The sequence below is a fragment of the Borostomias antarcticus genome (genome assembly GCF_949987555.1).
Source record: "Borostomias antarcticus genome assembly, chromosome: 22".
Taxonomy (NCBI): Eukaryota; Metazoa; Chordata; class Actinopteri; order Stomiiformes; family Stomiidae; genus Borostomias; species Borostomias antarcticus.
Window position 1 is genome coordinate 18,605,341 of NC_140255.1, and position 22,162 is coordinate 18,627,502.

General features: G+C 47.6%; 1 protein-coding gene across 1 annotated transcript in view; it reads right to left on the minus strand.

The window, feature by feature from the left end:
* Positions 1 to 17,231, minus strand: part of trrap (transformation/transcription domain-associated protein) — a gene marked incomplete at both ends in the record, with an annotated part of 17,756 nt that extends 525 nt beyond the window's left edge. Inside the window, 21 exon segments of the mRNA XM_084456163.1 lie at positions 188 to 444; positions 1,583 to 1,748; positions 2,026 to 2,217; positions 2,327 to 2,521; positions 3,316 to 3,413; positions 3,678 to 3,814; positions 3,816 to 3,985; positions 3,988 to 4,014; positions 4,691 to 4,925; positions 5,634 to 5,712; positions 6,082 to 6,220; positions 7,676 to 7,772; positions 10,761 to 10,849; positions 11,063 to 11,140; positions 11,942 to 12,067; positions 12,269 to 12,325; positions 13,893 to 13,976; positions 15,056 to 15,160; positions 16,144 to 16,254; positions 16,653 to 16,702; positions 17,132 to 17,231. Coding sequence (XP_084312289.1) covers positions 188 to 444; positions 1,583 to 1,748; positions 2,026 to 2,217; positions 2,327 to 2,521; positions 3,316 to 3,413; positions 3,678 to 3,814; positions 3,816 to 3,985; positions 3,988 to 4,014; positions 4,691 to 4,925; positions 5,634 to 5,712; positions 6,082 to 6,220; positions 7,676 to 7,772; positions 10,761 to 10,849; positions 11,063 to 11,140; positions 11,942 to 12,067; positions 12,269 to 12,325; positions 13,893 to 13,976; positions 15,056 to 15,160; positions 16,144 to 16,254; positions 16,653 to 16,702; positions 17,132 to 17,231 — 2,592 coding nt within the window.
* Positions 17,232 to 22,162: the final 4,931 nt, after the last annotated feature.

Genomic DNA, 22,162 nt, shown 5'->3' on the forward strand with positions numbered 1-22,162 from the left:
AGGGAGGAGAGAGAGAGAGACAGGGAGGAGAGAGAGAGAGAGAGAGAGACAGGGAGGAGAGAGAGAGAGAGAGAGAGAGAGAGAGAGAGAGAGAGAGAGAGACCACATAGTAGATGGTCTGGGAGTTGGATCGTTCGCTCGTTAACGACCGTCTGACGAGCTCGCCCCTTCCCCCCCCCCCACCTACCTGCATCAGCTCGGCGCGGACGGGCTGGATGTGGTCGTACAGGAAGTCTGGCTGCAGGTTGTCCACGCAGAGCTCCAGCGTGCGCAGGCCCTGGCTCACCAGCGTCTGCGAGCCGTTGAGGGCGGAGACCAGCGGGTCCATCAGCATGGGCAGGTAGGGCAGCAGGGAGCTGAGGCGCACGGGCACCGTCAGACACAGCTCCACAAACAGGTCCTTCATGTGCTGCTTGTGAAGGCCGCTCTGCAGCATGTTCAGCCCTGGGGGGGAGACGGGGGGATGACAGGTTAGTTGGAGGAGGGGGAGTAAAGAGTACACTGGCTTCCTGTCTGTCAAAGAATTGACTTTAAAATACTGCTGTTGGTTTATAAAGCACTGAATGGTTTAGGGCCAAAATATATTTCTGATCTGCTCATATGCTATGAACCATCCAGACCCCTCAGGTCATCTGGCACAGGTCTGCTTTCTGTCCCCAGAGTTAAAACAAAACATGGAGAAGCAGCGTTCAGTTTTTATGCCCCACATATCTGGAACAAACTTCCAGAAAACTGCAGGTCTGCTGCAACTCTTGGTTCTTTTAAAACAAGCCTGAAGACTTTTCTTTTTGCCACTGCTTTCTAAGAGGAGTTATGTTGATCAGTATACTGCACTGTAACTTTTATTCCTGTATTCTATTTGTCCTGCTTTTTGTTTAAAATGTCTATAATGACTTGCTTTTTGTTTTAATGCTTTTAATTTGTCCTGCCTTTTGTTTTAAATGTCTATAATGTCTTGCTTTTTGTTGTAATGCTTTTAATGTCTCATGTAAAGCACCTTGAATTGCCCTGTGGCTGAAGTGTGCTCTATAAATAAACTTGCCTTGCCTAAAGAGGGATAATGTAACAGCAAACAGGAGGTGAAAACATTTGTGACTCTGCCAATCGAGGTTTGGGTCCTGCTGTCTGCCAAGGTCATTTTTCAATCGTTTACAGATTAGGAAGGTGTAAACTGTAAGCTTTCAAATGATGTGCCATGCATCAAAATCTGCAAATATTGAAGAAGATACGCTTCTGTGAATGTTGGTACACCTGAAATCACTAAGCAGAGAAAAAGGGCTTCGAAGATTCAGAGCAGTTCACACTTCTCACAGGACATGGATTTCGATGACGAAATTAAAAATGTAGTGATCCTAAAATGTTGTTTGTTATATTGAGAGGGTTCTTTGCCACTTTAATTTTCATTATATAAAAAAAAAGAAAAAATATATAGATAAATAAATAAAATAAATATTTTGCCCTCTTGTCAATTCTGACTATTGCAGACATCCGGACCAAACCTCCAGTGGGGGTCACATCTTATTAAGAGTCCCTTTGCCAGAGGTGGTAAGAGGCGTAGAAGCACGGTAGCGTTGCAACCTACCTTGAAGCAGGTTGGGCAGGAGGGGCAGGAACTCCTGGTACAGCAGGTCGTGGCTGCCTCCACCAATAGAACGGAAGAGAGCCCTGAGAAGCAGGAAGTAGTTGTAGGGCTCCTTTGCTGATTGGGCGAGCTCCATGGAGCTATTGACTATCTTGTGGAGATGGGGCTGAGAGGAGAGATAGAACATGTCAGTGACTGTTGACAAAAACAGAAACCTTGAGAAATAGTACGATAGCTTGTTGGGCAGAAATCACAAGTCAGAAAAACAAAGGTTGCCGATAGGCCTTCAAAGAGAATCCCCACATAACACGCACAATGAAACGAGCCCACAACAGTCAGTCAGACAGTCAGTCCCTCCATCCACAGCAGCCAGTCAGTCAGTCAGTCAGCCAGTCAGTCAGCCAGTCAGTCAGTCAGTCAGTCAGTCAGTCATCCATCCTCACCTTGAGCATCTGTTCGTTTTCGGCGGCGAACAGGGAGACCGATCCGAAGACGAGTTTGAAGAGCTTGAGGTAGAGGTTGGACAGCTCCACGTTGGAACCCATCTCCGGCAGCCTCTCCAGGAGATACTCCACCAGGATGGTGGCGAACAGCGCCGACGTCGACAGGTTGGCCAGGAACGAGTTGGCCACGATCTGGAACACGCAGACGGGACAGCAATGAACGACCTTCAAATCTCACGACACTGGATGAGGTCAAATATGTGCAGGACCCCGTGTGTGACGGAGTGGTGGTCCTCCTGACCTGCAGGGCGTAGTTCTTGGAGATCCTCTCCACCATGTAGGGCACGGTGGTCTGGAAGATCTCCTTGAAGGTGAGCGGGTTCATCATGGTGAAGACCCCGGCGAAGTGCTCCAGCACCTCCTTCTCCTCCTTCATTCGGACCGTCTGGCAGTTGGCCACTCGGATGTACGTCTGCTGGTTGTTGGCAACCTGTACCTGGCCAGGAGGGGGGGCGGGCACTGTTATACCCTGGTTATACCCTCTTATACCCTCTTATACCCTGGTTATACCCTGTTATACCCTCTTATACCCTATTATACCCTATTATACCCTGGTTATACCCTCTTATACCCTCTTATACCCTGGTTATACCCTCTTATACCCTGGTTATACCCTCTTATACCTTCTTATACCCTCTTATACCCTGGTTATACCCTCTTATACCTTCTTATACCCTCTTATACCCTGGTTACACCCTGTTATACCCTATTATACCCTCTTATACCCTGGTTATACCATGTTATACCCTGTTATACCCTGGTTATACCCTCTTATACCCTATTATACCCTCTTATACCCTGGTTATACCCTGGTTATACCCTCTTATACCCTGGTTATACCCTCTTATACCCTGGTTATACCCTGGTTATACCCTGTTATACCCTCTTATACCCTGGTTATACCCTCTTATACCCTGGTTATACCCTATTATACCCTGGTTATATCCTGTTATACCTTGGTTATACCCTGGCTACCTGTTATACCCTGGTTATACCCTGTTATACCCTGGCTACCTGTTATACCCTGGTTATACCCTGTTATACCCTCTTATACCCTGGCTACCTGCTACACCCTGGTTACACATTACACCCTGGTCATCAGATACACCGTTATACCCTGGCTACCTGTTATACACTGTTACCTGTTATTATACTATACTAACTATATCTAATTTATACAGCGAGTCCGTCTATAAGAGCGAGCCCTTCCTCTGTGTTCTCTGATCATACCTGGTAGATATCCAGCGCCTGCATGGCATACTTCACCAGCTTGATATAGATCTGAGTCTCCTTGGGCTGCAGCTGCTTGTTGGGAATGAACTGGGCCTCTGACACACACACACACACACACACACACACACACACACACACACACACACACACACACACACACACACACACACACACACACACACACACACACACACACACACACACACACACGTTACAGCTTTATCCAACGTCTATCCATGCAAACTGCCATTCCACATGTTAGTATTGAGTATAGAAGGCAGAAACACACACACACGCACGCAAATATAACACACACACACGCACACACACACACACACACATACTATCCTCCGCCTCACCTCCGGGAGCCTTGCAGGAGGTGATGCCCCAGGTGATGGTCTTCACCCCGCAGACCAGGGTCTTCACCAGGCTGCGGCAGTCGGACACCTGGAACGTCTGCTTGTCCTCCTTCTCCCCGGCGCGCTCCAAGGAGGCGGTTGGGGGGGGCGCGGGGGGTGACGGGGGTCGGGGGCGCCGGGGGGGGCAGGGCGGGGACGGGGGTCGGCGTGGGCGTGGCCGGGACGCCGGGCAACGCCCCGGGGTCCACCACGCCCATCTCCGACTGGGGCTTGCACTTCTTGAAGATGGTGACGAGCTGGTAGCGGGCGCGATGGTGTGGAACTTCAACACAAACACCTGGAGGGAGGGAGGAGAGGGAGGGAGGGAGGAGAGGGATGGAGGGAGGAGAGGGATGGAGGGAGGAGAGGGATGGAGGGAGGGAGGGAGGGGGGAGAGGGATGGAGGAGAGGGAGGGAGGGAGGGAGGGGGGAGAGGGATGGAGGAGAGGGAGAGAGGGGGAGGGAGGGGGGGAGAGGGATGGAGGGAGGAGAGGGAGGAGAGAGGAGGAGAGGGATGGAGAGAGGGAGGGAGGGAGGGAGGGAGGGAGGGAGGGGAGGGGAGGGAGGGGAGGGAGGGAGGGAGGGAGGGAGGGAGGGAGGGAGAGGGAGGTAGAGAAGACGACGTATGTAATGCAATGCAAACCAACGTAATGCATCTCTCTCCTGTAATGCATCTGTCCCTAACTCCAGATTGTCCCTGTCAGTTGGCCGTCACCCCTCCCTCCCTCCCATCTCCCCTAGCCCATCCCTCCTCCCCCCCTTCCCTCCCATCTCCCCTAGCCCCTCCCTCTCCCCCCCCCCCCCTCCTTCCCATCTCCCCTAGCCCCTCCCCTCCTCCCCCCCCCCCTCCCTCCCATCTCCCCTAGCCCCTCCCTCCCATCTCCCCTAGCCCCTCCCTCCCATCTCCCCAACCCCCCCCCCCCCCCCCCACCTCCCACTTCCCCTAGCCCCCCCCTCCCTCCCCTCCCCCCTACCTCCAGCATCCTCATCAGTATGTCTCGTCCGTTGCCGTTCTCCTGCTCACTCTTGGAGCGGATGCAGTCGACCAGGTTGAGCAGCAGCTTGCAGGACATGGTCTGGATGCTGCTGGGCAGGGACTCGTCGTCGATGTTCTTGGCGAACAGCTGCACGGCCAGCGACAGGTCCGTCAGCGGCAGGTTCTGGCGCACGTGGTGCACAAGGTCCGCCAGGGTGCTGTACGCCAGGGGTCTGAGGGGGGGGGGGGGGGGGGGGGGGGCAGGACAGCGATACAGGGCGGGGAAGAGGTTAGGAACGGGGTATGGATAGAGAGACATGGGTGGAGAGGGGGCAGATGGGGCAGATGTAGGATCTACGAGCGTAACCTGTCATCATATCATATCGTGACACGTTACTAATGTGTGCTCAGTACGCTCAGCTGAGACCCACTGAAGGGTGCGAAGAAGAGATGACAGAGAGAGAGAGAGAGAGAAAGAAAGAAAAAGAGCGGGAAAAAGAGAGAAAGAGCGAGAGAAAGAAAGGAGGAGAGGAGAGAATAACTGACGTTGACACTAATAGCGCTGTCGGGCGCCGCGGGGCCACGGCTTGTTTCACACGTGAGCCAATGAGATGAGACAGCTGAAGAGCTGACAGGAAGCAGCACAGGGCGGCAGCTACCTGGGGAAGACTGACGGGGATACACACACACACACACGCACGCACGCGCACACACGCACGCACACGCACCACAACCTGCCCCTAGAGGTGTGGGTGTGCATGACAGGCAGTCAGAGCTGAGCGCAGCACCGACCTCCCTCAACACTTAGAGATCATTTATCCTGCATTAGTATTCTACCTGTGTAGCTAGTCACTTACCCACGCACCTGCAGTGGCAATCAAGCATTTAGCACGCACACACGCGCACACGCACACGGGGGAACACGTGACACACACACTCACCTCAGAGTCTCACGAGCGGTGTAACCAGAGCCGATTAATATGGACTCGTCAAAAAGTTTGTCCATGCACGGGATGAACTCTGTAAAAACAAACATGGACCAGAATATGAACTGCCAGAGCTGGTTTAAGGTGAGTGAGTGTGTGTGTGTGTGTGTGTGTGTGTGTGTGTGTGTGTGTGTGTGTGTGTGTGTGTGTGTGTGTGAGTACGTACGGCTGCGCAGGTCGGTGGTCAGGATGTGTTTGTGTGTGTGTGTGTGAGAGAGATTGTGCGTGTGCGTGTGTGTGAGAGTACGTACGGCTGCGCAGGTCGGTGGTCAGGATGTGTTTGTGTGTGTGTGTGTGTGTGTGTGTGTGAGAGAGTGTGTGTGTGTGTGAGTACGTACGGCTGCGCAGGTCGGTGGTGAGGATGTGTGTGTGTGTGTGTGTGTGTGTGTGTGTGTGTACGTACGGCTGCGTAGGTCGGTGGTCAGGATGTGTTTGGCGGCGATGAGCAGCTCCTTGCGCAGGTGAGCCGTCTCTGACGGACAGTTGGACAGCAGCTGCAGCATTCCCTTCACCATCTGCTGGGAGTACTTCCCCACCAGGTCCTGTAGCACACACACACGCACACACACACGCACACACGCACACGGCACACGACACACGACACACACGACACACACGCGCACACACACAAACGACGCACACGCACACACACAATGGAGAAAACTTGCTTCCACTATGTAGTTCTACATTGTATCAAGATGTTCCTCGGTTAAAAGGACAGTGTACCTGGTGTGTCATATAGTAATATCATATCTGTGGGTACCTGGTGTGTCATATAGTAATATCATATCATATATATGGGTACCTGGTGTGTCATATAGTAATATCATATCTGTGGGTACCTGGTGTGTCATATAGTAATATCATATCATATATATGGGTACCTGGTGTGTCATATATTAATATCATATATATGGGTACCAGGTGTGTCATATAGTAATATCATATCTGTGGGTACCTGGTGTGTCATGTAGTAATATCATATATATGGGTACCAGGTGTGTCATATAGTAATATCATATCTGTGGGTACCTGGTGTGTCATATAGTAATATATCTGTGGGTACCAGGTGTGTCATATAGTAATATATCTGTGGGTACCTGGTGTGTCATATAGTAATATCATATCTGTGGGTACCAGGTGTGTCATATAGTAATATCATATCTGTGGGTACCAGGTGTGTCATATAGTAATATCATATCTGTGGGTACCAGGTGTGTCATATAGTAATATCATATCTGTGGGTACCTGGTGTGTCATATAGTAATATCATATATATGGGTACCAGGTGTGTCATATAGTAATATCATATCTGTGGGTACCTGGTGTGTCATATAGTAATATCATATATATGGGTACCAGGTGTGTCATATAGTAATATCATATCTGTGGGTACCTGGTGTGTCATATAGTAATATCATATCTGTGGGTACCTGGTGTGTCATATAGTAATATCATATCTGTGGGTACCAGGTGTGTCATATAGTAGTATCATATCTGTGGGTACCTGGTGTGTCATATAGTAATATCATATCTGTGGGTACCTGGTGTGTCATATAGTAATATCATATCTGTGGGTACCTGGTGTGTCAGATAGTAGTATCATATCTGTGGGTACCTGGTGTGTCAGATAGTAGTATCATATCTGTGGGTACCTGGTGTGTCATATAGTAATATCATATCTGTGGGTACCTGGTGTGTCATATAGTAATATCATATCTGTGGGTACCTGGTGTGTCATATAGTAATATATCTGTGGGTACCAGGTGTGTCATATAGTAATATATCTGTGGGTACCAGGTGTGTCATATAGTAATATATCTGTGGGTACCAGGTGTGTCATATAGTAATATATCTGTGGGTACCAGGTGTGTCATATAGTAATATCATATATATGGGTACCAGGTGTGTCATATAGTTATATATTTGTGGATACCTGGTGTGTCATATAGTAATATCATATCTGTGGGTACCAGGTGTGTCATATCTGTGGGTACCTGGTATATGCGGATGATATAAGCCAGAAACGACAGGGTCTTGATCTGAGCAGCAATGAAGTCAGCATACAGCTCCTTGTTGTACAGCTTGTGTTGCCTGCGGACGACACAACCATGTTCACCCGGAGCATGGACACAAAACACAACCATGTTCACCCGGAGCATGGACACAAAACACAACCATGTTCACCCGGAGCATGGACACAAAACACAACCATGTTCACCCGGAGCATCCACACAAAACACAACCATGTTCACCCGGAGCATCCACACAAAACACAACCATGTTCACCCGGAGCATCCACACAAAACACAACCATGTTCACCCGGAGCATGGACACAAAACACAACCATGTTCACCCGGAGCATCCACACAAAACACAACCATGTTCACCCGGAGCATGGACACAAAACACAACCATGTTCACCCGGAGCATCCACACAAAACACAACCATGTTCACCCGGAGCATCCACACAAAAAACAACCATGTTCACACGGAGCATCCACACAAAACACAACCATGTTCACCCGGAGCACCGACACAAAACACAACCATGTTCACCCGGAGCATCCACACAAAACACAACCATGTTCACCCGGAGCATGGACACAAAACACAACCATGTTCACCCGGAGCATCCACACAAAACACAACCATGTTCACCCGGAGCATCCACACAAAACACAACCATGTTCACCCGGAGCATGGACACAAAACACAACCATGTTCACCCGGAGCATCCACACAAAACACAACCATGTTCACCCGGAGCATGGACACAAAACACAACCATGTTCACCCGGAGCAAACACACAAAACACAACCATGTTCACCCGGAGCATCCACACAAAACACAACCATGTTTAGACGGAGCATCCACACAAAACACAACCATGTTCACCCGGAGCATCCACACAAAACACAACCATGTTCACCCGGAGCATGGACACAAAACACAACCATGTTCACCCGGAGCATGGACACAAAACACAACCATGTTCACCCGGAGCATCCACACAAAACACAACCATGTTCACCCGGAGCATCCACACAAAACACAACCATGTTCACCCGGAGCATGGACACAAAACACAACCATGTTCACCCGGAGCATCCACACAAAACACAACCATGTTCACCCGGAGCATCGACACAAAAGTCGCACTCAAGCAATTTGTCATCTCGTATTGTTGTGGTCACAAAGCAATTAAGAGAACCTGTCTGTAACTTCAATCGTCTACATTTGGAGGATGGATTCTAAGTTCTCTACATGGACATCTTGTTTGTATGCGTCAGCTCTCACCTCAAGTCCTGAAGATGTTTTTTTTAACTAGCTAAATTACCCAAGTACCCTGAGTGAGAACCTAGCTAAATTACCCAAGTACCCTGAGTGAGAACCTAGCTAAATTACCGAAGTACCCTGAGTGAGAACCTAGCTAAATTACCGAAGTACCCTGAGTGAGAACCTAGCTAAATTACCCAAGTACCCTGAGTGAGAACCTAGCTAAATTACCCAAGTACCCTGAGTGAGAACCTAGCTAAATTACCCAAGTACCCTGAGTGAGAACCTAGCTAAATTACCCAAGTACCCTGAGTGAGAACCTAGCTAAATTACCCAAGTACCCTGAGTGAGAACCTAGCTAAATTACCCAAGTACCCTGAGTGAGAACCTAGCTAAATTACCCAAGTACCCTGAGTGAGAACCTAGCTAAATTACCCAAGTACCCTGAGTGAGAACCTAGCTAAATTACCCAAGTACCCTGAGTGAGAACCTAGCTAAATTACCCAAGTACCCTGAGTGGGAACCTAGCTAAATTACCCAAGTACCCTGAGTGAGAACCTAGCTAAATTACCCAAGTACCCTGAGTGAGAACCTAGCTAAATTACCCAAGTACCCTGAGTGAGAACCTAGCTAAATTACCCAAGTACCCTGAGTGAGAACCTAGCTAAATTACCCAAGTACCCTGAGTGAGAACCTAGCTAAATTACCCAAGTACCCTGAGTGAGAACCTAGCTAAATTACCCAAGTACCCTGAGTGAGAACCTAGCTAAATTACCCAAGTACCCTGAGTGGGAACCTAGCTAAATTACCCAAGTACCCTGAGTGAGAACCTAGCTAAATTACCCAAGTACCCTGAGTGAGAACCTAGCTAAATTACCCAAGTACCCTGAGTGGGAACCTAGCTAAATTACCCAAGTACCCTGAGTGAGAACCTAGCTAAATTACCCAAGTACCCTGAGTGAGAACCTAGCTAAATTACCCAAGTACCCTGAGTGAGAACCTAGCTAAATTACCCAAGTACCCTGAGTGAGAACCTAGCTAAATTACCCAAGTACCCTGAGTGGGAACCTAGCTAAATTACCCAAGTACCCTGAGTGGGAACCTAGCTAAATTACCCAAGTACCCTGAGTGAGAACCTAGCTAAATTACCCAAGTACCCTGAGTGGGAACCTAGCTAAATTACCCAAGTACCCTGAGTGGGAACCTAGCTAAATTACCCAAGTACCACATTAATACTGCGCTGGATACTAAAGAGTCCAGACAACCTCCAGGGGTTTAAGTCGGCATAAATTGCCAGATTGAAAAGTTTTATAAAGTGCATTTAATGCTGAGTTATGCAGAGAAAATGCCAACAGACATTATCTACTAATGCGTCGCCTCAAATCCACCCTCCCCACACACTTATAGAGACTTCCAGATGGAAAAGAGACAGTTGCAGCACAAACAAATGGAGGGAAACAAAAACAATCCCTGGCACGCGCGTGCACACATACAGGCACACACACACATACACACACACACAGGCAAACACACACACACACAGGCGCGCACACAGGCAAACACACACACACACATACAGGCACACACACACACACACACACACACGCACACACACAGGCAAACACACACACACACACACACACACACACACACGCACACACACAGGCAAACACACACACACACACACAGGCGCGCACACACAGGCGCGCAAACACACACACACACAGGTGCACACACATAGGCACACACACACAGGCACACACACACACAGGCACACACACACACACACACACGTCTAACCTGGCCTGCGGGGACACCTGCAGCATGATGGTGTTCATGATGAGAGGAACAAACTCCGACACCACGTTGTGGATGTTCAGCTTGTACAGCTGAAGAGAAGAGACAATAAACAGCATTTCATTTCTGCCTACAAGCAAAGGGACCAGAGATACCCGTTTCAAATCAGCCATCACACACACAGCAGTGATCCATATGTTCAGGTAATGTATAGTTTAGCTGTGTGTGTGTGTCTGTGTGTGTGTGTGTGTGTGTGTGTGTGTGTGTGTGTGTGTGTGTGTGTGTGTGTGTGTGTGTGTCCTTACCTGGTACATGAGCACTACTATGATGGGAAGCTCCGCCAGCACCTTGAGAGACAAAGATCCTCTGGGGATGATGGTGTGCTGGTGGGAGGAGAGAACAATATTACTATGTTATGACAACGTTATTACTATGTTACGACAACGTTATTACCATGTTACGACAACGTTATTACCATGTTACGAAAACGTTATTACCATGTTACTAGGGCTGGGTATCGATTAGAATTTCAAGAGTTTTCAAGGTTCAGAATCGATTATCACGATTCGATTCGATTAGTGTTACTAAAACCTGTTTTGTTTTTTTTAGCTGTAACCTTAATTACATGACTGCCAAGTTATGCAACACCACAGGCTTACTACGGCTGGGTATCGATACTGATTTCCAAAAATGAATGAATGAATCATTGAATGAATTAATGAACTATTCATTCCTTCATTTATTCATTCATAATATCAATTTGGGATTCATGAATCGATTAATCGATTTTTTTAAACCCAGCCCTATATGTTATGACAATGTTATTACCATGTTACGACAACGTTATTAAGCAAATTAAGACCATCTAAGTATGACCATCTAAGTGTGTTATCCTGATCATATATCACAATCTAATATAACTGGATATGTGAAAGCTGTAATGTTGGAGCAGATGCTTTCAATGAATTCAAGGTTGTTTTTTTCACACTGGAGATCGGGCTACACACTCTAGCAATGCACTAGCACCATCTAGTGGTTGTACACAGCATTACAATGGGTGTGTCAAACATGTTTAGAGCTCAAGGTGTGTGTGTGTGTGTGTGTGCACGTGCATGCAGTGCACCGCGTGTGTGTGTGTACGTGCAGTGCACCGTGTGTGTGTGTGTGTGCGTGTGTGTACTCACTGTGCGCGTCTCGCTGTCCTCCCTCTCGGGGGCGGTCTTGACCAGGACTGAGGTGATCATGCCCACCATCTCAGGGGAAGGAACCGTGTTCTCCGCGATCACCTGGGGGTTCTCAAAGTACCGGGCCTGAGAGAGAGAGTGGGGGGGGGGGGGTTGTATGGAGAAGAGATGGAGAGAGTGAAGAGGAGAAAAAATAAAATAAAATAAATAAAGGGAAATGATGAAGGGAGAGGTGAAGGAGAGAGCGAGAGTTGAAAAGTGGCAGACCTCCGTAGGGGATCCCAAGATCTCCCACAATGCTCAGCGCTACTGTTTAGATCATCTCACCACAACTTTGGGAAGCTCTTTGTAGATCTGCTTCACGAAGTCCAGGAAGTGATGAATCTGTAGAAAGAGTTTATATATCAGTCTACACACCATCCCACTGGTTTATATATCAGTCTACACACCATCCCACTGGTTTATATATCAGTCTACACACCATCCCACTGGTTTATATATCAGTCAACACACCATCCCACTGGTTTATATATCAGTCTACACACCATCCCACTGGTTTATATATCTACACACCATCCCACTGGTTTATATATCAGTCTACACACCATCCCACTGGTTTATATATCTACACACCATCCCACTGGTTTATATATCAGTCTACACACCATCCCACTGGTTTATATATCAGTCTACACACCATCCCACTGGTTTATATATCAGTCTACACACCATCCCACTGGTTTATATATCAGTCAACACACCATCCCACTGGTTTATATATCAGTCTACACACCATCCCACTGGTTTATATATCAGTCTACACACCATCCCACTGGTTTATATATCAGTCAACACACCATCCCACTGGTTTATATATCAGTCTACACACCATCCCACTGGTTTATATATCAGTCTACACACCATCCCACTGGTTTATATATCAGTCTACACACCATCCCACTGGTTTAAACATCAGTCTACACACCATCCCACTGGTTTATATATCTACACACCATTCCACTGGTTTATATATCAGTCTACACACCATCCCACTGGTTTATCAGTCTACACACCATCCCACTGGTTTATATATCTACACACCATTCCACTGGTTTATATATCAGTCTACACACCATCCCACTGGTTTATATATCAGTCTACACACCATCCCACTGGTTTATATATCTACACACCATTCCACTGGTTTATATATCAGTCTACACACCATCCCACTGGTTTATATATCAGTCAACACACCATCCCACTGGTTTATAGATCAGTCTACACACCATCCCACTGGTTTATATATCAGTCTACACACCATCCCGCTGGTTTATATATCAGTCTACACACCATCCCACTGGTTTATATATCAGTTTTGTTATCAGTCAGGTTTAGAGAATCAGCTGAGGTCATGGAAAGACAGAGCAGACTATTGGTCAACCTGCTGAGGGACAACGGACTCAACAGACATTAGGGATGGGAATTTTCAGTTATTGTAATAATCGAGTACTCTATATTCATAATGAACGAGTACTCGAGTACTCGCTGTTCTGTAGCCTACCGTAAAAATAAATCCGGGAGGTCGGTGGCCATCGATGTAGGCCTACAGTAGGCTATGTGCCCGATTAAGTAAACGTGCACGACTGTTAATTCGAAATTATCACGACGTATTCCGTTATAGCGAATTTGCATATGAATAAACAACCAACAATTTAAGCCATTCAATCCAATTGCATTTATTAAAGAACGAACGTCACAGTGGACATACTGTGTTCTTTAACTTATCTTTTCCGTTCGTTTGGCGTCGCATCGTCGTGAATAACAAAGCTTTTTTTTTTTTCATAGTGAAACAATTACTCGCCATGGTTACTCGAGTACTGACGTCAACAACGAGTACTGGAGTACTCGTGCCCATCCCTAACAGACATGAAGGCAAACGGGTTCTTACCTCCTGGGAGATCTGAGGTCTGAACTGTTTGTGCAGCTCGATGATGATGCGCAGGCATATCAGCACGTTCTCCTCGCTCTCGATCTGTAACATAGGGAGGTGAGTGGTGGAATGAACTGCCCACTGATGTCAGGACAGCAGAGTCGCTGCCCATCTTTCGTCGCAGGCTCAAAACTCATCTCTTCAAGAAGTACTACAACAATCCTCCCACCTAAGCACTTATTGTATTATATGATATTGCACTGTACTTTAGATTGTGATTCTTGCACTTTGCCTTCAGCACTAGATTATGCTCTTAGTCACTTGTTTTAGAAAGAAGATGCACTTGTGAGTTCTGGCAAGTAGTAGTACATTGGCTCTTCCTACGTTAAATGCAATTATTGTTAGTCGCTTTGGATAAAAGCGTCTGCTAAATGACTGTAATGTAATGTAATGTGACGACATTGGTAATGCCGTTGTAACACGGAGGCGACGACATTGGTAACGCCACTCTAAGTCACCTGCTCAGGTCTGGGCTAGCATCTATGGAAATGGATAGCACCATAGTGAATCTGAATGGAAACATTCCATCTCTGTGGGTCACACAATGCATTTCTAAAACCAATAGGCTCTGTGCACCAGCTCCACTACTTCCTGAACGTCACTTGGCATCTTTATTTCCTGTCCTATATGATTGGATTAAGTGATTAATCAGGTGTGAGCTGGGTCTGCCGCACACCTGATTAATCACTTAATCCAATCATATAGGAAAGGAAATAAAGATGCCAAGTAACTTTCAGTAAGTAGTGGAGCTGGTGCACAGAGCCTATAGCCATTGCAAGCAGCAGGCTGTGACAAAGCAATGTAAGTATGTCAAGCAATACAACATACATCATATTTTCAAAGCACATTACTGCTGTGGTGGTTATCTTAGGTTAGGTGTGGTGTAGTGTTGTGTTATGTGGTGTGTCATGTAGTGTTGTGTTATGTGGTGTTGCATGGTGTGGTGTTGTGTTATGTGGTGTGTTGTTGCATGGTGTAGTGTTGTGTTATGTGGTGTGTTGTCGTGTAGTGTTGTGTTATGTGGTGTGGTGTTGCATGGTGTAGTGTTGTGTTATGTGGTGTGTTGTCGTGTAGTGTTGTGTTATGTGGTGTGTCATGTAGTGTTGTGTTGTGCTCCCTACCTCCAGGAAGCGGAACATGACAGACAGGACGTTCTTGGTGTGTGGTCGGAGGTGCTCGTTGGTGGGAATGCGGTGGATGATCTCCAGGACCAGCTTCCTCAGTTGCTGCAAGAAGAGATGAGACTTGTGTTCAAGTGTTGAACCACACATTCTCTCTTGGATACACAATTTGTGACGCTTTCCAATGGATAGCGTCAAATAACGTCATCGCCTGTGTCCCCGGAGTAGCCTTGAGATGGACTCCACCTGGAAAGAGGAAACCAGGGAGGCCAAAAACAACCTGGCGAAGAGCTGTGACCCGGGAAGTGAACACGTCTCCCCTCACTGAGGGTGAGGCGCAGCATGCTGCTCAGGACAGGACCAGATAGAAGAGCTGTGACCCGGGAAGTGAACACATCTACCCTCACTGAGGGTGAGGCTCAGCATGCTGCTCAGGACAGGACCAGATAGAAGAGCTGTGACCCGGGAAGTGAACACATCTACCCTCACTGAGGGTGAGGCGCAGCATGCTGCTCAGGACAGGACCAGATAGAAGAGCTGTGACCCGGGAAGTGAACACATCTACCCTCACTGAGGGTGAGGCTCAGCATGCTGCTCAGGACAGGACCAGATAGAAGCAGGAAGTCACAGCTTGATGTTCCTCAAGGAACCAAGAGGATGAAGGAAGTGAGTAATTGTAATGAGCATAAACGCCTGACTGAGGCCCCATTAGACCTACTTGAAACGCATTCCTTCCTCCCATCACTGCACTGTTCGGTTGGACAGGTGAGAGCACCGAGGTAGTTTACATACATCCACTCATGTCACATCCAGGAAGGAGGGAGGAGGGATATTTAAAACAGGTTGGATGCCTTTGCGCGTTAGGGTTGGGTTAGGGTGCCTGTGTAGGTTAGGGTTGGGTTAGCGTACCTGTGTGGGTTGGGTTAGGGTGCCTGTATAGGTTAGGGTTGGGTTAGGGTGCCTGTGTAGGTTAGGGTTGGGTTAGGGTACCTGTGTGGGTTGGGTTAGGGTACCTGTGTGGGTTGGGTTAGGGTACCTGTTAGGGTTGGGTTAGGGTGCCTTTGTAGGTTAGGGTTGGGTTAGGGTACCTGTGTGGGTTTCTCCTGCAGGAACTGCACCTCTCCATCCTGGAGGAAGGTGAGGAAGCGAGGGATGATGTGTTCCAGGAAGGTGGAGTACTGAGGAGACGATGTCACGTTCTGGGAAACACACACACACACACACACACACACACACACACACACAATTTCGACACATCAATAACCAACTAATTTGACGGCTGTGGCTCAAGAGAGAGCGGGTCGTCGCGGTTCGATTCCCAGCACCTCCGGTCCCCAAGACACTGAACCCCAAATTGCTCCCAACGAGCAGCCTGGCACCTCTCATGGCAGCTGCTTCCATTTGTATGTGTAGTTGAATGTGTGTATGAATGGGTGAACGAGAGGCCATTGTAAATCACTTTGGATAAAAGCGCTATATAAGTGTAGTCCATTTACCATAACTAATATGGGATCTTGAGAGAAACTCCGGCCCTAGGATGCAGCGTGCTGAGGAGATGAGTGAAGGAGGCGTCTCTCTCCACACACTTTAAACTCACCTCGAAGTTCTCGCTAACCTCCTGCATCATCTTCAGCTTGGTCTCATCAGCTGGGGGAGGTTGGAGGAGAGGGCATTAGCCAGAGATACAGCGAACTCCCCCCCATACACACACAGGCTAGCTAACCTCAGCGGGGGCTCTCAGATCTTATCAGTTAGACTTTCAACGCCCAGCTTGATGGAGGTACATACACACGCACGCACACACACAATCTGCCTCGCACTCTCTCACACACACGTACCTTCCGCTGGACTAAAGCATATCGCTCTCATCACATCGCCCCTGCTGACAATAGCTACCTAAAGCAGCCACCCTCACATGAGACTGTACCTGCTTATCTTGCATTCTGCTGATTGGTTCAGCAGCATGTTGATAACATAACTGACATAATATATATGAATATCACTCATATATATGAATATCATCATGACTTTAATTATTCTTTGCCATCCCGTTATCATAACTTCTCCTTCACTCACGGGTGTTGTTGTCTGTGAGGGCAGCGACAAACTGGAGGTACTTCTTCATGAGGGTGGTCTGGTCCACCACGGTGGGACTCGGCGGTGGCACAAAGGCCATGGTGCCCGCGGGGAGAGACAGGGTGGCGCTGGGGTGGGGGGCAGACAGACGTCTGCGCCGGGATCACTGAGAACGCATGCACGCTGGTGGGGACAGGAGGAAACAGATGTGATGAATTCAGAAAGGTGACTGTGATGAGCTCAGTGACTGTGTGATGAAGTGTGTAGACCAGTGGTTCTTAACCTGGGTTCGATCGAACGCCAGGGGTTCGGTGAGTCAGTCTCAGGGGTTCGGCGGAGGTCAAGACACACACCCGACTCATATGATTCGTGATGACACGCCCCGCTTGGCCATCATTGGCAACAGCAGAAGTCACACTGATTTGCAGTAAATATTCATTATTATGTTTTTGTTTTTGTGTGAAAATCATGTTTTGATGGTTTTGTTCTTTGAACACAGTGATGTTGATGCACGGTTCATTTTGTGCACCAGTAAAATATATACCTATGTTTTGAATTTGAAAAAATCATATTTTATTTTTCCAATTAAGAAGGGTTCGGTGAATGCGCATATGAAACTGGTGGGGTTCAGTACCTCCAACAAGGTTAAGAACCACTGGTGTAGACGTTTACCCACCAGAGCAGGAAACCGGTAGCCTAACAGTTAAAAAGCTACTGACAGAGCGGGGATTGCTGTAAAATGATGGGTTTAACACCTACAATAGCCCTGAACCAGGATCAGTACTGACCATCGGTCTGGTTAACTCACGGTTCAGGACGCACAATGATGACATCAGCTAGCACAATTCAGCTAGCTTCACAATTAAAAATAAATAACATAACAGTAATGCATGGACCAACGTACAGCCTTTTCGGAGCGGTTCAATCTCTACCTTAAAGCTGCCAAAAAATACACACATACAAGCCAACGAAAATAAAACTCAACAATTGTTTGCCAGATTGGGGTTAGGCTAGCCTGCTAGCATCAGTGAAGAAAGAACCCGCTAACCCGCTAACCATGCATCCCATTTAGGCTCCAGGGTGAAGAAAAGCCAAACAAAATCCAAGTTTTAGTCACATATGTACACGCATTACATTATAACTATCAATACAAGACCAAACTAAACATAGAATACTGTATATTTCACAGAAAGCATCGAAAAGAAAGCAACTTACCCAACTTAGACCGACAGGACGGACACAGTATTCTGACTTCCGCTGGAGGCGAGTTACTCGCATAATAAATGGAGGAATTAATCCGCTCGCACTATTTTATCACAGTTATATATAAAGTTTCAGCCTATTACATTGTTTTGTTCGTTGTGAACTAAACCTATTTAATTTATCATGTGGTACCATAAGTCGGCACTGGAACTATACGTGTATTTACATATCATTCAGCATCAAATGTGTAAAGGCGGAAGGATATGCAAGAAAGCTGCGTATGTTGTAAGACCATCGAAAACGATGGTCTTTTTCCCACTCTCGGTACGCGGTCAAACTCGAATAAGATACGATCCGCACACTGTAAGTAATCATTTAATTTGTTTCGGAAGATAGGGGAATTCAAAAAAGCTTCACAGCTCCAACTTCACATTGCACGGGCACGCTTTTCCAACACAGGACTTTGACACTTGCTCTGTATTGGTCTTTTGCAGTAACTAGAAGTCACCACTAGGCTGTGTGCTTTTCAACTCTCTGTCTACAGTTCCCAGAGATTCACATCAGCATCTGACCACAAAAGAGAAAGATCTCCAAACACAAGATTACAAATTGAATTAACATTTTAAATTATAGGACCCGGGGGGGTCTTTATATGGCCAGACAGTGATCCTGATACTGTTTGTGGACATCAGCTCTGCTTTCAACACCATCCTCCCATCCACTCTGGAGGGTGTGCTCTCCCAGCTGTGCGTGCCCAGGTGTGATCTTGTAGGTGGATCACTGACTTCCTGTCTGACAGGAAGTAGCATGTGAGACACAAGCACATCTCTTACTCCAGGACCATCAGCACAGGCTGTGTTCTTTCCCCTCTGCTCTTCTCCCTGCACATAAACAGCTGCACCTCCAGCAACCATTCTGTCAAGTTCCTGAAGTTTGCGGACGACACCACCCCCAGCAGACTCATCTCCGAGGGCTTCTGCTGTCCTGGTGTGGCCAAAACAACCTAGAGCATAATGCTGTCGAGACAGTGGAGATGGTTGGTTGTAGACTTTAGAAACAACCAGCCCCCCACCACCCCCATCACTCTGAATGACACCCCAGTGGCCACTGTTAAACTAAAATATAAAATAAAAAATAAATGAAACTAAACTAAAACTAACTGTTATCTCCTTCCGCTTCCTGGGCACCACCATCTCCCAGGACCTCAAGTGGGAGCTGAACATCAGCTCACTCACCAAAAAGGCACAACAGATGATACTTCCTGAGGCAGCTGAAGAAATTCAACATGCCAAAGGCAATGATGGTAATCTTCTACACCTCCATCCTCACCTCCTCCCTCACCATCTGGTTCTCTGCAACAGATAAAGACAAGGCCAGACTACAGCGCATCATCCACTCTGCTGAGAGGCTGATCGGTTGTAAACTGTCATCCCTACAGGACCTGCACGCCTCCAGGACCCTAAAATGTGCCAGAAAGATTGTGTCCGACCCCTCCCATCCTGGACACGGGCTCTTTGACCCACTCCCCTCTGGTGGCAGGAGACTGCGGTCCATAGGGACTGGGTCTACGCGCCACAAAAACAGCTTCTTTCCCACGGTCATCAGACTCATTAACAAGGCTTGTGTCCTTCCCAATCAATCAATCAATCAATCAATCAATCAATCAATCAATCAATCAATCAATCAATCAATCAATCTTCCCACTGACTCTATACCTTTTGCATCACTTGCATTTGACCTCTGATTGCTCCACATTTCCACGGCACACAGATTGCACACATTGTATATATAAAACATGGCTAATTAACACCACACTCTGCACATACACTGTACATACACTCGCCACACTCTATTCTATGTATGTACTGCACAATTTGCATTGTGTCTGTTGTTTTTGGTTATATTGTATTTTGTATTTGCACTGTATGTTGTATTGCATTTGTACTGTCGTGTCTTTGCACTGCCCTGTCCTGCACCCTGTTCTATGTTATCTTCATCAGCGTATGCCATTACCTTACATGGGGCGGCTGTGGCTCAGTGGTAGAGCGGGTCGTCCAATGATTGTAGGGTCGGCGGTTCGAATCCCGCCTCCTCCTGTCCACATGTCGAAGTGTCCTTGGGCAAGACGCTGAACCCCAAATTGCTGAACCCCAAATTGCTCCCAATGAGCAGGTTAGCACCTTGCATGGCAGCTGCCGCCATTGGTGTGTGAATGGGTGAATGAGAGGCCATTGTAAAGCGCTTTGGATAAAAGCGCTATATAAGTGCAGTCCATTTACCATTACCCTAGTATGTGTAATATACATGGAGAATAAACAAAGTCGAATTCCGAGTATGTGTGAACCATATACATGGCGAATAAACAGATCTTGAATCTTGACATACAGTGAGCGGCGACACAGCACAGTACGTTGCGGGGGGGAAATTGTTCCCTGCATTTCTCCCATCCAAGCCGTCCTCCTCCAGAGGCAGCCAGGAACAGTGGGCAGCCATTGTTCATGGCGCCCGGGAACCAAGTCTAAGTGCTCAGTCCAGGTCTTGGTCTATAGAATAAAGCAGAGAAGAGTGTTGGCGGGAGTATGCCATTTTTTATTTGAAAAGTCTATGGGGTCCTACTCCCAACGCCACAAGCATTTTTGAGTGTGCATGTCGGTCTCTTCATTTACATCATCGCACACACAGTTAAGCCCAGCAGAGCGAGGTGCCGGCCTGGACCCCCCCTGGACCCTCCCTGGACCCTCCCTGGGCCCCCCCTGGACCCCCCCCTGGACCCCCCATGGGCCCGCGGACCAGATGGGCCACACTCTGCTTCAGTGATGCTTTAAAAGGCTGCATTTGCATAATATGATATCCAATAGCTGAGATGATAAAATGAAGGCAATAACTGACACACAATCTCTTTTTCTCTCTCTCTCTCACACAGACACACGCACACACACACACACACACACACACACCTCCTCTTGCCTTTCTCAGTACTGTACAGACTGGCTGACACAGTCACACAGCAGGGAACAGAGGCTCTGCTAGAAGATCCTCTCTATTAAACATAATTTGGAGTCACACACTTGTCTGATCATCGAGCCACAGATTATCGGTCCAACAATATCTGTATTACTACAGTGTCGTGAGTGCTTTTACTATAGCACTAATAACAATAACAGTAACAGCGCCCCCCACCAACCCCCCCATGGATTAATAAAGTACCTACCTGCAGGACCTACCATCCATTACTATAGAAATGGCGTGTTCCTGCGAATGAGTGCTGTTCATAATGAGGTCTCTTACATGACGAAGGTACCGTATAATAGCAGTGACGCTGACGTGGGAATATTTTTTTTTTTGACTGAAGCTCATTGTGGCTTTATGCTCATCTAATTAAAAGTATTTTTGTGATGGGTTTTGGCCCCTAGAGTGGGTGATTCAATAGATCCCCTGTCTCCAAAAGCACTCATCAGTCCATCACACATTAGCGTCTCTCTCTGTGATAGGCTACTCACTGCAGCGTCTCTCTCTGTGATAGGCTACTCACTGCAGCGTCTCTCTCTGTGATAGGCTACTCACTGCAGCCTCGTCCTTGTCACGGTGCCCTAGCACATTCAGAGAGAGGCCATATCTCTCTTCTTATCATGATCTCTCTCTAGAGGGGGGTATATTGGGGTGTCGGAGCAGAGGAAGGAGAGGAGACTGTGTGGACTCACTACAGCCGTGATAATTGGTCTACGGTCTCTGAACCCAACCCTTCCTTCTCTACCTATGGAGCAGAGCCGAGGTGTTGATCAGAGTCCATTGTCGCAACGCACCTGGGTCTGACTGACATCTCACACT